General features: G+C 41.2%; 1 protein-coding gene across 2 annotated transcripts in view; it reads right to left on the bottom strand.

Moving 5' to 3' along the window:
• cyldl (cylindromatosis (turban tumor syndrome), like) overlaps positions 1-16,076 on the bottom strand; it is a 64,226-nt gene extending 48,150 nt beyond the window's left edge. The window contains exons 1-2 of one of the 2 annotated variants that reach the window (XM_039753752.1): positions 15,929-16,076; positions 4,422-4,908 (exon numbers count right to left, since the gene is read on the bottom strand). In XM_039753752.1, coding sequence (XP_039609686.1) covers positions 4,422-4,886 — 465 coding nt within the window. In that variant the 5' untranslated portion in view covers positions 4,887-4,908; positions 15,929-16,076. Of the gene's footprint in view, positions 1-4,421; positions 4,909-15,177; positions 15,418-15,928 lie in introns of those variants that run through there. The other variant, XM_039753753.1, reaches the window with a different exon arrangement.
• Between the last annotated feature and the right edge of the window lie 217 nt (positions 16,077-16,293).

Genomic DNA, 16,293 nt, shown 5'->3' with positions numbered 1-16,293 from the left:
CCTGGCCCCGCCCCTTCCTGTTGGGTGACTATATAACCCGGGAACTGGCCATCTTGTTCTTGGAGAACGACTTTTTGTGCATTCTTTTCAATTATCCGGAGTCACTAAGGTGGTACCCCAACCCGTTCATTTTGTCGCGTCTCCTTTTTACACTATCTATAGTTTCAAGGACTATAATTTATTTGCATTAGTGAAGGACAACATGACCTATTTTTCTGATTACAGATTTTAGGACAGGCTCTCTAAAGGCACGCCTTGGGCAATTGAAAATTATCAAATATCTATAATAATAACAACATATCATATATCAATAAAGAAAGTACAGGTGGCATTAAGTACATTTATGCCAATAAGCCATTAATGAACGGAGCTAATAGGTCAAAAGAGAACAAGTCAGTGCAACCTCAAATTAAGAGGTAACTTAGAACAGACAATCCATATTTAAATTACCTGAGCTAGCATCTTGGGATAATTATTGCAAAGTATTTATATACACGCAGGCAAGATACAAAAACACAGTAAATGAAGAATGTTTAGATCTAGAACTCATACAGGTCCTTTAAAGAGATGGAAAGGGGAAGGGGCTGTCATCTATAAGTTATGTTCACTCTGAAGTAATTATGTTAATAAATAAAATAAACAAATAATCAAAAGGGTCCCCCCCTAGACCCGGGTTCGCTTCCCGGGTCCTCCCTGTGTGGAGTTTGCATGTTCTCCCGTGTCTGCGTGGGTTTCCTCCGGGCGCTCCGGTTTCCTCCCACAATCCAAAGACATGCAGGTTAGGTGGATTGGCGATTCTAAATTGGCCCGTTTGTGTGTGTCCTGCGGTGGGTTGGCACCCTGCTCAGGATTGGTTCCTGCCTTGTGCCCTGTGTTGGCTGGGATTGGCTCCCGCAGACCCCGTGACCCTGTATTCGGATTCAGCGGGTTGGAAAATGGATGGATGGATGGTCCCCCCCTCCATGCACAGGGCAACTGAGTGACTCTTCCAGCACACATTCCAAAATGAGACCTTGCAGGTTAAAAAATCTGAAAACACTGCTTAGGCATCTGTTAGGGTTGTGGTACAAACTGAAGGTCAATGCTTCCTTCTTAATAGCAGGCTTAACAACTGCATGATCTAAACATACATACAGAGGCATAAAGTGTAACATACACTGAGGGCGCTTGTAAGAAAAATCTGAATAATCCAAAATCGGTAAATGCAAGGTTGGTGTAACGTGCCAATATATTTTACTAGACGCCCAACAAAGTCACCTTCATCAAATCAGCAGCTTATCATTTCCCAGCAAACATAGCAGTGCAGTTCAGACCTCAGAAAGAGTATCACAAAATGTGAAAATGACCAAATGAAAAGCCCTCAATGGTACAGTCTAAATTTTAATATAGTAAACCTGTCTAATGTAAGGACTGTGTAACTGACATGTGCGATTTTTTTTAATAGCATAATACCAGCTGTCACATACGTGTGCATGGGAGCCAGCTACATGGAGCAAAAGAAGGGAATTCCATGCCAGGCCCTGTGCACTAAACCTTCTTCTTTTATCTCTGCCGACTAAACACAGGAAATTCTATCGGAGTCCAAAGATGTCACTTCTGGTTCCGCAAGATGACATCACTTCCCTTTACCGACCTTAAAAACCCACCACCTTCCCCACATTGATCAGTCCTGCTCTGCACTCCACACTGTACTTAATGTGCTTGTTATTTGCCTTTTGTATACGGCTGGCTGCCCCAAACCTTTTTCGTGTCTCGAGGCTATTATTTCACACAGCCTATTTAGATACAAAATATCAAGGTGGGATTTTAAAATCCATTTTAAGGGTATTATTTTGGCATTTGACTCTTAACACGGGCGGCATGGTGACGCAGTGGGTAGCGCTGCTGCCTCGCAGTTAGGAGACCCGGGTTCGCTTCCCGGGTCCTCCCTGCGTGGAGTTTGCATGTTCTCCCCGTGTCTGCGTGAGTTTCGTCCAGGTACTTTGGTTTCCTCCCACAGTCCAAAGACATGCAGGTTAGGTGCATTGGCGATTCTAAATTGTCCCTAGTGTGTGCTTTTTGTGTGTGTGTGTGTCCTGCGGTGGGTTGGCACCCTGCCCAGGATTGGTTCCTGCCTTGTGCCTTGTGTTGGCTGGGATTGACTCCAGCAGACCCCCGTGACCCTGTGTTCGGATTCAGCGGGTTAGAAAATGGATGGATGGATGGACTCTTAACACCAAGTTAAAAATAATAGCATTAAATAAAGTTATCACTGAAGTTCGATACCACCTAATGTTAAACTGCAACCTTTTTTAAACCCACTTTGTCCAAAACAGGGTACTGGGGACCCCAATCTGACCCTAGCAGGCAGTACAGGCTGCAAGTCAGGAAACAATTTGTAAATGGAGCTACAGCTTTAAAAAATACTAAAATATTTTATTTATGAGGGAGTAGTTTTTGTTCATTTAGCTAAAGTCAGTCATTCTCACATTTAAAAGAAATGAATGCTGCCAGCAACTACTGTGTAACTGAATTTTTTCTCTGCATGTTCCCAGCTGGGGCAGCATGGTGGCGCAGTGGGTAGCGCTGCTGCCTCACAGTTAGGAGACCCGGGTCCTCCCTGCGTGGAGTTTACATGTTCTCCACTTGTCTCTGTCCTCCCTCAGCCCAAAGACATGCAGGTTAGGTGCATTGGCGATCCTAAATTGTCCCTAGTGTGTGTGTGTGTGTGTGTGTGTGCGCCCTGCCCGGGGTTTGTTTCCTGCCTTGTGCCCTGTGTTGGCTGGGATTGGCTCCAGCAGCCCCCCGTGACCCTGTAGTTAGGATATAGCGGGTTGGATAATGGATGGATGGATGTTCCCGGCTGTACTGAAAATGCATTCAGATGGTGCAGTGGCGGTACACATACAATTGTTTTTTTATTTTTTTTTACTATTTTTCACAGCTCCAGGAGTCTATTTTTATTTCTCTTTCACAAAAGAAGGGATCATCTGTTACTTCCAGCAACTCCTCCTGTAAATACTTCACAAGTTTCTTGCTTATATAAGCACATTTCTAAATGGCAGAGCAGTTAAATTACACAGGATCAGATAAACTTTATTAGTCCCGTGGGTAGTACTGGGCTGTTGTACCATGTTAGCCATTATGAATGCAGCGAGAAGTCAAGCAAAATGGCACCTTTTATTGGCTAACTAAAAAGATTACAACATGATCGATAAATAAATAAATAAACTTAACAAGTACAGTACATCAGGTGGAAGCACTGAATTGCCTGATGGCAGTGGGCAGAAAAGATGAAGTCTGGGATGTTCTGCACCAAGAGACGTCTTTTTGGGATGGGAGTTAACTGTCAGTGGCTGACCATTCAAGCCTTAATCGTCTTTGTTTACTTCAAAACTAAAATCCATCTTCGGTTCTGCTCCCCTTTAATATTACAACCTAAAATCACTAATGGCGTAGTGTCTATCTTCCAAGGCAATTGGAAAAAGAAATTGTCCAATCACACCTTGCATTAAATGCTTCTCACTTACGTCAATTGGAGCTTTGGAAAGCCTGCAGCATGGATGAACACAACTTTGCTTGTCCTGAACGGCCCACCCAGGTAGAGGATTATGGGTTATTCAATGATGGAGCATTTGTTATGTACAGTATATATTATTTATTCACCTGCTCATTTTTGAAATTAACATTTTAAAAATCCAGCAAGTCCCATTTTGAATGAGCGGTCAACCAGTTAACCCTGCACAGGCTGAATTGCAACTCAGCAGCTGGTTTGACTTTACTGGCTAGAGTTTGTTGGCTTAAACCTCCCCAAGTTTAGGACTTCAAAAGTGGAAAAGGCAGTTTAATGTTGAAAAGTGCAAGTGTTACATGTGGGCAAAAAGAGAGTCAATTATAAATACAAGATGGAAGACGCTGTCCTACAGGAAGCAACCTCTAAAAAGGATGTAGAGGGTTATGTTGATACAACATTCTCATTATCAACGCAATACGCAGAAGCAATTGAAAAAGTTGATAAAATGTTAGGTTACATCGTAAAAACTGTTGAATATAAATCAAGAGACGTTATGCTTGGACTAGATGACGAACAGAATAAAGAAAATACAAAACTGCACATTCCAAATGGACAAACACAAAGAGAACTAACTGGTGCAATTCCCAACTTTTGATACCACGACAAATCGTAGGGTCAAAGCTTTTGCTTTTCTTTTTCTTCTCAAACAAAAATAAAGAAAAGCATATAGTGTACTATTTACTGAGCATAAAAATGGGTTTGTGGAAAAGACCTCAGCATGAAAACAGACCTGCCTCATCTAACCATGCAATGGAGCAACATAAGCATATCAGTCTGTATGAAGAAATGAATACTCAATGACCTGACACTACACAAATGTTCTACTGCTGTATCAAGACTTAAAGATGTCAGTCACCTTAAGGCTTACCTGTAACTCCACTCCAAAATAGGTGGGGAATATATACACCCCGTAAAACAGACGTTTTGAAGTGATTGGCCCAATGTACCTGAGCACACCGCGACACAACTGGGAGTTCACATCCACGATAATTTCTTGATCGGTATTCAGGGCCAAAGCCTTCTCCAGTTGTTGTTTCTCCAGATACCAGTGAAGCCGCTCCGAGTCATCAGTAATAGCCAAGAGAAGACCAGCTTCTTCAGTCTTTAGAGGTTGCAGACAAGAAACATCCGCATTTCTGGGCGTATATGTGTCTGGAAAATACACACGTAACTTTTTGTCAGGTGACTCACTGACTGTTTTCAGATATTCAGCTTCCTCCATGTAGCAAATGTTCCCCGCTTGGAAGTTGTCAATTAAATCCTTAAAACCCTCCATTAAAATGTAATAGAGATAATTGACATCTGGCCATGATATATTTAAAGTAGTGCCCATTTCTTTTTGATAACTCCTCAGCCTGAAAGAAAAAGCAAAGCTAAGTTAAGAAAAGGGTAACGGAAAAAAAACAAGTTAAGCAGAGTGAATTGATGTTTGATGTGATCAACCTGCTTGTACAGGGTGGTCCAGATCTAATTAAGCAGATCCAGATCGTCTGGATGACTTTGATGTATGCGGGGACGATTCCAGTTCGGCGTAAATACGAATCTTCATGTCGTCAGTTCGCACACTTCTCGATGGTCCAGGATTTTTTGGGTGATTTTCTATGTAATAAACTTAATAAATTATAGCAGAATGAAAATTACATAATTAGATCTGGACCACCCTATACAATGATCCCAAGATTCAAGTAGGGACAGAAGAAATCATTTTATAATGTCAGTCGTATAAGTCAAATGCGGAAAACTCACGCTATTAGTACAGGGAATTACGATATGTTAACGCCTACCTGAGAGAGTAACCACGGAGCACACTGCTGTTATTTCTATGTATTGTGCCTACGTAACCACACGGTAATACCCAAACTATTCTGAAGCAACGTTTGCACTGTTTTGTGTGACTCACACCCTCATACACCTTTATCGTAAGAGCATCCCTTATCTATGATGGAGTGTTTGATCAGAAGAAAATATGAAGCTGCTTTTACATTAAAAGTCTTTGAAGTAACGAAAGTAACTGCGCTGCTGCAACAAAATTTGATGTGTCTGAGAGACTGGTGGGAGATTAAAAGAGACAAGAAGATGTAAAAAAGTGTTATATTTTTGAACGGGCATATAAGTTAGGGTCTGATTTTATGACTGATTTTTCAGGTTTCAATTCCCGACATATACTCAAGTATATACACTCACCTAAAGGATTATTAGGAACACCTGTTCAATTTCTCATTAATGCAATTATCTAATCAACCAATCACATGGCAGTTGCTTCAATGCATTGAGGGGTGTGGTCCTGGTCAAGACAATCTCCTGAACTCCAAACTGAATGGGAAAGAAAGGGGATTTAAGCAATTTTGAGCGTGGCATAGTTGTTGGTGCCAGACGGGCCGGTCTGAGTATTTCACAATCTGCTCAGTTACTGGGATTTTCATGCACAACCATTTCTAGGGTTTACAAAGAATGGTGTGAAAAGGGAAAAACATCCAGTATGTGGCAGTCCTGTGGGCGAAAATGCCTTATTGATGCTAGAGGTCAGAGGAGAATGGGCCGACTGATTCAAGCTGATAGAAGAGCAACTTTGACTGAAATAACCACTCGTTACAACCGAGGTATGCAGCAAAGCATTTGTGAAGCCACAACACGCACAACCTTGAGGCGGATGGGCTACAACAGCAGAAGACCCCACCGGGTACCACTCATCTCCTCTACAAATAGGAAAAAGGCTACAATTTGCACAAGCTCACCAAAGTTGGACAGTTGAAGACTGGAAAAATGTTGCCTGGTCTGATGAGTCTCGATTTCTGTTGAGACATTCAAATGGTAGAGTCAGAATTTGGCGTAAACAGAATGAGAACATGGATCCATCATGCCTTGTTACCACTGTGCAGGCTGGTGGTGGTGGTGTAATGGCGTGGGGGATGTTTTCTTGGCACACTTTAGGCCCCTTAGTGCCAATTGGGCATCATTTAAATGCCACGGGCTACCTGAGCATTGTTTCTGACCATGTCCATCCCTTCATGACCACCATGTACCCATCCTCTGATGGCTACTTCAAGCAGGATAATGCACCATGTCACAAAGCTTGAATCATTTCAAATTGGTTTCTTGAACATGACAATGAGTTCACTGTACTAAAATGGCCCCCACATTCACCAGATCTCAACCCAATAGAGCATCTTTGGGATGTGGTGGAACGGGAGCTTCGTGCCCTGGATGTGCATCCCACAAATCTCCATTAACTGCATGATGCTATCCTATTAATATGGGCCAACATTTCTAAAGAATGCTTTCAGCACCTTGTTGAATCAATGCCACGTAGAATTAAGGCAGTTCTGAAGGCGAAAGGGGGTCAAACACCGTATTAGTATGGTGGTCCTAATAATCCTATAGGTGAGTGTACAGTAAATCAATGAGGCATTTCTTCTAATGCATAACATTTTGCATATTACAAGTTTTACAGTATATCTTCCAAAGGATGCAGAATACTGTGGGGGAAAAATAACTCTGAGCTAACAGCATCAATAAGTATGAGAGAAGAAAGGAAAATAAAGAAAAGAATGAAACAGGAAACAAGAGCTATTAAAGTATCAATCTGGCAATAAACAGAATCCACTTTACAGTCGTGGCCAAAAGTTTGGAGAATGACACAAGTGTTGGTTTTCAATAAATTTTGCTGCTTCAGTGTTTTTAGATCTTCTGGTCAGATGTTTCTATGGTATACTGAAGTAGAATTACAGTACAAGCATTTCATAAGTTTCAAAGGCTTTTATTGACACTTACATTCAGTTTATGCACAGAGTCAATATTTGCAGCGTTGGCCCTTCTTTCTTTCTCAAGACCTCTGTCATTCACCCTGGCATGCTGCCAGTCAACTTCTGGGCCAAATCCTGACTGATGGCAGCCCATTCTTGCATAATCAATGTTTGGAGTTTGTCAGAATTGGTGGGTTTTTGTTTGTCCACCCACCTCTTGAGGATTGACCACAAGTTCTCAATGGGATTAAGGTCTGGGGGGTTTCCTAGCCATGAACCAAAAAGTTTGATGTTTTGAGCCACTTTGTTATCACTTTTGCCTTATGGCCCAGTGCTCCATCATGCTGGCAAAGACATTGTTGGTCACCAACCTGTTCTTGGATGGTTGGAAGATGTTGCTCTCAGAGGATATTTCGGTACCATTCTTTATTCATGGCTATGTTCTTACAACAAACTGCGAGTGAGCCCACTGCCTAGGCTGAGGAACAACCCCACACATGAACGGACGCCAGCAAAATGTAATTTTGTATGACTGATACTTAAAGGATATATGATCAGGGCTAAAGTGGGGCCTGCTATGCTCCCTACAACCATATAATTACCCCAACACATTTTTTTATATTTGCATATACATTTTAATGCGTGTATTTTAGATAATAGAAATATAAATAATATAAATTAAGTCAATAAAAACTACTGTTTGGCAAAAAATGTAAAACAAGACAGTGCACTCCAGTGTTGGATGGGACACCTAAAGAGCGCAGAGACAATCCAGGGCAAGCACATGTGCTCACATTCAAGGTACTTGACACGACATCATAATGCGGCTTAGATCACGACATTGATTCATTTATTTGGAAGCTTCCAATTTCTTTTTTTGTTCAGTCATTCTAATGTGGACTTGCTTGAGCTCAGATCATTTATTGTTGTAGGCTGCAGCAGTGTTTCAGCCTTATCTCAGAGACAGACATCCCAGCCTTCTCCTGAAATATTCCAAGTTAATTACTTAGCTACTGGTTAGTCCAAGGCTACACTGTGTCCATATAGTGTTTTATATTTGGAGCATGGAAGAGCTAAAGGACTTGCTCAGGGTTACAGAGGGAGTGAGTCAGTCCAAGGCCTAGCAATGTGAAAATGTGCTCTCCCTGTGATTTCACAGATCTCTATCACCGTCTGCAAGGTCTTGAGTAGGAACAGCACATATCAGCTTCTGAACAATTCTATGAACTGGACAAAACAAATAAAATAAGAAGAAACCAGTTATCTTTAAGAAAAGAGACCGTTTTCAAATTTAACATTCATTACTGCACATCAAAAAAAAAATTAGCCCAACATACTGTATATATTTTAAAAACTCATGGGGGAAAGGTATGGACAGTGTACACCAGGGGTGCCCAATGCGTCAATCACGATCGACCGGTAGATCGCCAAGGTAGTGCAGGTAGACCGTGTTGCATTCAAAAACATTTTTTTTAAACGTTAATCTATCATATATCCTCCCTATGGCATTTGCCACTTGATTGACATACAGGCCAGTCTGAGATCTCTTCTCTTCTAACACACTGGTCATCCCACACGCACAATCAAACGCACGAGCTACTGCAAAACTCCGGCTGTGATCTAGTTAGCCTTCCAATTTATATCGACTAAAGAAGAAATTTAAATAAAAAATGTTTGAGGAGGGTATGGGCTGGATGCGGAATTGGAAGAGGATTTTTTTTCTCACAATGTCACAATCGAAGTGACTTTGTCTGATCTGTCAATCTATCATTGTTATTCCAAAGAAGGAAAATGTGGAAAGGCACGAACTGTTCATAAAAAATACGAAACTGACTTCCTTCCAAAAAGTGATCTGAGAAAGAGAAAGGAGAGGGAACTAAAATCGCAGTTAATCAGACAGCCGTCATTTTTCACTCGACTGAATTCAAAAGCTCCATGACTGCATTATTCAGCTCTACTTATTTATGCGAGTCAGCCTTTTCTCACATGACGATTATTAAATCCAAATACTGTAGTGACCATAAATGTATTGAATTGTGCCATAAAGGTTATTCAGTTATACAAGGTACGACAACATACATTTTATGTATAAAGTATACTCAGTGTATATATATATATATATATATATATATATATATATATATATATATATCCATCCAGCCATTTTCTAACCCGCTGAATCCGAATACAGGGTCACGGGGGTCTGCTGGAGCCAATCCCAGCCAACACAGGGCACAAGGCAGGAACCAATCCTGGGCAGGGTGCCAACCCACCGCAGGACACACACAAACACACCCACACACCAAGCACACACTAGGGCCAATTTAGAATCTCCAATCCACCTAACCTGCATGTCTTTGGACTGTGGGAGGAAACCGAGCGCCGGAGGAAACCCACGCAGACACGGGAGAACATGCAAACTCCACGCAGGGAGGACCCGGAAGCGAACCGGGTCTCCTAACTGCGAGGCAGCAGCGCTACCACTGCGCCACCGTGCGCCATATATATATATATATATATTATATATATATATATACAGTATATAGCATTTTTAATGTAGGTAGATCATTTCTGGTCATTTTAAAAGTAGCTCGCAAGCCGAAAAAGTGTGGGCACCCCTGGTGTACACAGACTCTTGAGGACTATGACATCCAGCAAATTTAGTTCCAGATTTTGTTGCTTGTTTCTAAAGTCTGAAGAACTGAAAAAATAATAAATTGCATAATGAGCTCTTGTCTCCTTAATATATCTGCAATTTCTATGTCACTGACAAAAAAGCAAATAATCCCGGTGGTGATAGAGCTGCCTTGCAACAAGGAGACCAGGATTCAAGTCCCTGGTGTTCCCTGCGTGAAGTTTGCAAGTCTTCCCCGTGTTTGTGTGGGTTTCTTCTGAGTATCCACATTCCCTCCCACAGTTCAAAGAAATGCCTGATGGGTGTGTTCACCCTGTGATGGGCTGGCAGCCTGTACCCTGCTCTGGATAAACAGGTTTGGAACAGGACAAGTTTTGAAATGCACTGGCTGATGGTACAGATAGCAGCACGGACGGCATTTCCAACAGTGCGATTGAAGAGTATAGGGGTCCCCCCATGCATTTCCTACAATGTGACTAAAGAGCATAGGGGTCACCCATTGGCCTTTCCAGTACACTCACAAGGCTAAATCGTGGTTGGGGCAAAGCAATTTCTGCACCCCCCTTAGATCTGGCCTCAGTTTAGATAATGGATGAATAATTCCAGTTAACTTTCAGGTTCTATATTAAAATAAATGTTCTTTAAGGCGCAGTGTTGTGGTTTGGAAGTGTACATCGCCATCTAAAATTTGAACTTAAGGCATACTGTATGTTTAACTTATTGTTAAAACAACACATGCACGCTATGCTCTGCATAGCCATTGCACTCTGTCAGCTATTTTTAAATGCTGGGTTACTTTAAGCTCTATTCAAAGCAATTCATTTTTTGTGATCTGCATAACAGTTTCTTAGATGCTCCAAAATTGTACATAACATTTTCAAACCCATTTTGCCCAATTCAGAGCCACAGAGACGTGTAGCACTAATCCAAAGAGCCCACTCACAATGACGACACACAGGCATGTACAGTGGTGTGAAAAACTATTTGCCCCCTTCCTGATTTCTTATTCTTTTGCATGTTTGTCACACAAAATGTTTCTGATCATCAAACACATTTAACCATTAGTCAAATATAACACAAGTAAACACAAAATGCAGTTTTTAAATGATGGTTTTATTATTTAGGGAGAAAAAATCCAAACCTACATGGCCCTGTGTGAAAAAGTAATTGCCCCCTGAACCTAATAACTGGTTGGGCCACCCTTAGCAGCAATAACTGCAATCAAGCGTTTGCGATAACTTGCAATGAGTCTTTTACAGCGCTCTGGAGGAATTTTGGCCCACTCATCTTTGCAGAATTGTTGTAATTCAGCTTTATTTGAGGGTTTTCTAGCATGAACTGCCTTTTTAAGGTCATGCCATAGCATCTCAATTGGATTCAGGTCAGGACTTTGACTAGGCCACTCCAGAGTCTTCATTTTGTTTTTCTTCAGCCATTCAGAGGTGGATTGCTGGTGTGTTTTGGGTCATTGTCCTGTTGCAGCACCCAAGATCACTTCAGCTTGAGTTGACGAACAGATGGCCGGACATTCTCCTTCAGGATTTTTGGTAGACAGTAGAATTCATGGTTCCATCTATCACAGCAAGCCTTCCAGGTCCTGAAGCAGCAAAACAACCCCAGACCATCACACTACCACCACCATATTTTACTGTTGGTATGATGTTCTTTTTCTGAAATGCTGTGTTCCTTTTACGCCAGATGTAACAGGACATTTGCCTTCCAAAAGTTCAACTTTTGTCTCATCAGTCCACAAGGTATTTTCCCAAAAGTCTTGGCAATCATTGAGATGTTTCTTAGCAAAATTGAGATGAGCCCTAATGTTCTTTTGCTTAACAGTGGTTTGCGTCTTGGAAATCTGCCATGCAGGCCGTTTTGCCCAGTCTCTTTCTTATGGTGGAGTCGTGAACACTGACCTTAATTGAGGCAAGTGAGGCCTGCAGTTCTTTAGACGTTGTCCTGGGGTCTTTTGTGACCTCTCGGATGAGTCATCTCTGCACTCTTGGGGTAATTTTGGTCGGCCGGCCACTCCTGGGAAGGTTCACCACTGTTCCATGTTTTTGCCATTTGTGGATAATGGCTCTCACTGTGGTTCGCTGGAGTCCCAAAGCTTTAGAAATGGCTTTATAACCTTTACCAGACTGATAGATCTCAATTACTTCTGTTCTCATTTGTTCCTGAATTTCTTTGGATCTTGCCATGATGTCTAGCTTTTGAGGTGCTTTTGGTCTACTTCTCTGTGTCAGGCAGCTCCTATTTAAGTGATTTCTTGATTGAAACAGGTGTGGCAGTAATCAGGCCTGGGGGTGGCTACGGAAATTGAACTCAGGTGTGATACACCACAGGTAGGTTATTTTTAACAAGGGGCAATTACTTTTTCACACGGGCCATGTAGGTTTGGATTTTTTCTCCTAAATAATAAAACCATCATTTAAAAACTGCATTTTGTGTTTACTTGTGTTATATTTGACTAATAGTTAAATGTGTTTGATGATCAGAAACATTTTGTGTGACAAACATGCAAAAGAATAAGAAATCAGGAAGGGGGCAAATAGTTTTTCACACCACTGTAGATACATCTCCTGATGCTACCTGGGGTCATCGGGTGTTTCGTGTCTTTCAATATCAGACACCTTGCCCAGACTACCCAACCATGGTTATGTATTACCAGTTATGAATCACCATTTAACCTAATACAGTATGTAAGGTTAAGGAGAAAAACACAGTCACTCATGCATATCATTAGTCAATTTAAATAGCATGTGGACCAGGAGAGGAAACTTGCATTTGTGGTGTACTTTTACAACACTCTAAACTCTCCAACACGTCACTCGCTAGCAACCGGTAGCTTCCAAGTATCCCGCCAAAGAATCCTACATAAATTTGAAAACTTGATTAGTCAAATTAGGGGTGGGCGATCTTTCCAAAAAATCATATCACGATCCTTTTAACACAAAATCACGATCCACAATCTGAACGGCAATCTATCTTTTCAATGTGGCAGACACTTAAGAGTAAAGCTGGACTCAAACTCATCAAGACCTAAGTAACACTTTATTTTAAATATGAAACAAAGCTGAATACAATTGTTCTCTTGTTCACTAGCTAAGTGGAGTTAAGGAACATGCCCCGAAGCTGGTGAGTGAGTGAGGAAGGCCCCTCCCTTCGGCCTGTTGCGTGGATCTTCGTGGATTCGCGCAAATAAATCGATACCGCAAGCGAACTATGATACATAGTGAAATGAGAGAAGTCGCAAAATCAACCGGAATGTTCAAGCAAATTATAGAAAAATAAAACAATCAATCTAAGTCTGTTAAGTAGTTCTCTCGTGAAAAGCAGACAGACATACATACAGACAAACATTGGATGTTTTATCATCTTGTATACAGGGTGACACAGAAAAACGGGAACTTTTGAAACGCGTAGTGGCAGCCATGTACAGGTGGCAGCACTGCGGGACAGGGACCTTGAGCTGTAAACAGTCTCGCCATTTAGTAATTTAGTAATCTATTGCAAGGCAAGCAATGGCAGCTGTGTGAGAATTGTTCGGTAACCGTGTCATCTCAAGATTTGGTGACATTCCCTGGCCCTCAAGATCGCCGGATTTGTCCATTTGTGATTTTTTCTTGTGGGGCTAACCTTAAGAGTCGGGTCTACATGACTCGGCCAAGGACACTGAACGAATTGAAACAAAGAATTCAAGACGAAATTCGTGGTATCCCAGCCGAGATGTTGCAGCGATCAATGGGGAACCTCAACAGCAGATTGGAAGAATGCATACATACAGGAGGACGCCATCTACAGGACGTAATTTTCAGACATTGATAATTTGGATTACTGTCTCTTAAAAGGCAAGTTGTAGTGTTTCAATTGCTGCCTAACAAAATGTTTTTGTTGGATTTCATTGGGTTTTTCAAAAGTTCCCGTTTTTCTGTGTCACCCTGTAATACACTACCATGGCTGTTCGTTTGTTTGTCCAGGATTTTAAATCGCCTGTAGCTCGCAAACCATTTGACCTATGGACCTGAAATGTGGTACACATATACTACGTGACGTCTACTATCTGCTTTCGGGGTGATGATCGACCTCCAAGGTTATTCCTCTTTTTATTTTATTTTATTGTAGAATTAACTCTCTGCAGTGGCCAGCAGAGCGGCACCTACATATGGGCGCCGTTCTCATTCCTACCATCTTTGCCGTTACTTTCCCTACCTCTTCATATCTTAAATCATTCTTGGAGCAGATTGAAAACTTAAGTGCCAGCTTAAGTGAAAAAGGAAGGAAAACGCACTAAGTAATTGCAACACAACCACTGACTTAATCAGTTTTAACGTGAAAAGATGCCGACAAAAGAAGAGAAGAAGCGGGCCACTAGGGTGGAGAAAAGAAGAACTGCTCAGGAAGCAGCAAGCGCATCAACCTCTGAGCAAACGAATGGTAAACATACAGAGAAAGAGGATGAAGACTAGGAATGCTCAAGTCAGGTGTATTCAGCACCATTACTGGTATTATATATTAGTAAACCTTCAAAATAATGTGCAGTTAAAAGTCTCAACAGCATTCTCGGCATTTCTGGAGCTTAGTAGAGCCAGATGACTATAAGAATCTTCACCAATGGGCTCTGAAAATGTCTGCTGAGTCTGACATGAATGTCATGAAATCAAAGTTCAGAACAAGACTGACAGACGAACATTAAAATGACTCCATAAGAGTGAACCTCAGTGGCTCCACTCCACCAGACACCTCAGTGCCAGTCATCTGACTAACTAAACAACACATCACACCTGTGACTGGACATGTGAATAAAGTGACACAGTGACATGGAACAAAGTGACAAATGAATAAGTCATATCTGTGTATTTCGAATTGCATTGCTTGGTTTCGACAGCATTCGTGTTTTAATTCAATAGCGTGAGATACACTAGAAAATGCATACAGACATACAAAATGCACTTTCAGGTGAACTAAATATTTTTTGGTGATGATTTAATGCAAAATATGAGTTGTGGACACTAACATTTTGTAAATGTTCAGGCAAAACAAGCTTATTCTGTTTGTTTGGGTTGAAATAAGCTATGAGAATAAACGTTAGAAAACATGAGGAGCTCTCAGTCATTTTCATTTTGTAAAAGTAGATCTCAGGGGAAAAATGGTTGGAGACCCCTGCTCTATACAATGCACTGCACACTGTATTGTATGCGTCTCTCGTTTGACAGAAGGGGACTATAGACACTCATAAATATACATACTCTATATAAACTGTTGGTGATGGTGTTGGTCATGGACTGTTGCTTTGGGGTTTTTCTTCACAGCTCTCACAATGCTCCTTTCATCAGCTGTTCTTCTCCGTGGCCGATCTGTCTGATGTCTGTTCCTCAGTATTTTTTTTTCTCTTTTTCAGAACATTGCACATGGTTGTATTTGCTATGCTCAATGTTTATTCAATGCTTCTGACTGATTTTCTCAGCTAGACAGCTCTCTTGTCTTCATCTTGGTCTACCTTTAATAACAAATATAGTCATCACAGGTGAAACCCACGGCTAAAACCAACAGTTCACATACAGAACTGTTTTAAAAAAAATCAAACTAACGGCACAGCGAACACCCGCCAGTCGCAGGTTTCTAATGCTTGCCTAAAAAAAGATGACTGGTCTGCTACAAAGATGCAATCTTCTATATTGTATAATACGTTTAGATGTCAATACCAGGAAATAAAACCTGAAACTCTGAACTGGCCTTGCAGTTCCACTACTTTCGGAGATGAATGCGTACAAATAATGACTGACAGATCAAGTATATCCTGTAAGGAAATTATTGATGTCTTGAACAAACCACGACATGTTCATCAGGGTGGATGTTGCCTTTCAGACATTTAAAACACAACTGGATCAGGTCGGTGACACTACTTCATATTCAAACTTTGGGTCATACACATACGCGATAGCTTTAAAAACGCGAAGAAAAAAAACGTCATATATAAATATTATCTGGTTTACTTACTGTTACGATGGAAACTCCGAGTATGATCTCAAGATTAAAAACAGAAAAGAAAAACATATATATGTATATAAATGCCTCTTCGTTTTCAGTAGATAATTTGGATGACAACTCGAAATTTGCAGAAACGAAAACGAAGGTATAGTGTCAGTCAAACAACGTCACTAAAACGATTTTGTAATTTAACGCCCATCGAAACACAAAGTCCAATCGAATTATGTAGGCGGGGCTACAGAGGCGGTCACCTTGCTCAGTAGAATCACATGAGCCTCGAGTACTAACGGTGGCTGATGAGGATTATCCGCTCCTTCGTAAAGTATATTTTGTTCTTAGATTTTCTTAGGTGTCTTTTAAACACGACTGCTTCC

Source organism: Polypterus senegalus, chromosome 5 (assembly GCF_016835505.1).
Source record: "Polypterus senegalus isolate Bchr_013 chromosome 5, ASM1683550v1, whole genome shotgun sequence".
NCBI lineage: Eukaryota > Metazoa > Chordata > Cladistia > Polypteriformes > Polypteridae > Polypterus > Polypterus senegalus.
The sequence above is the reverse complement of the archived record's forward strand: the minus strand, read 5'-3'. Positions and strand labels throughout refer to the sequence as shown.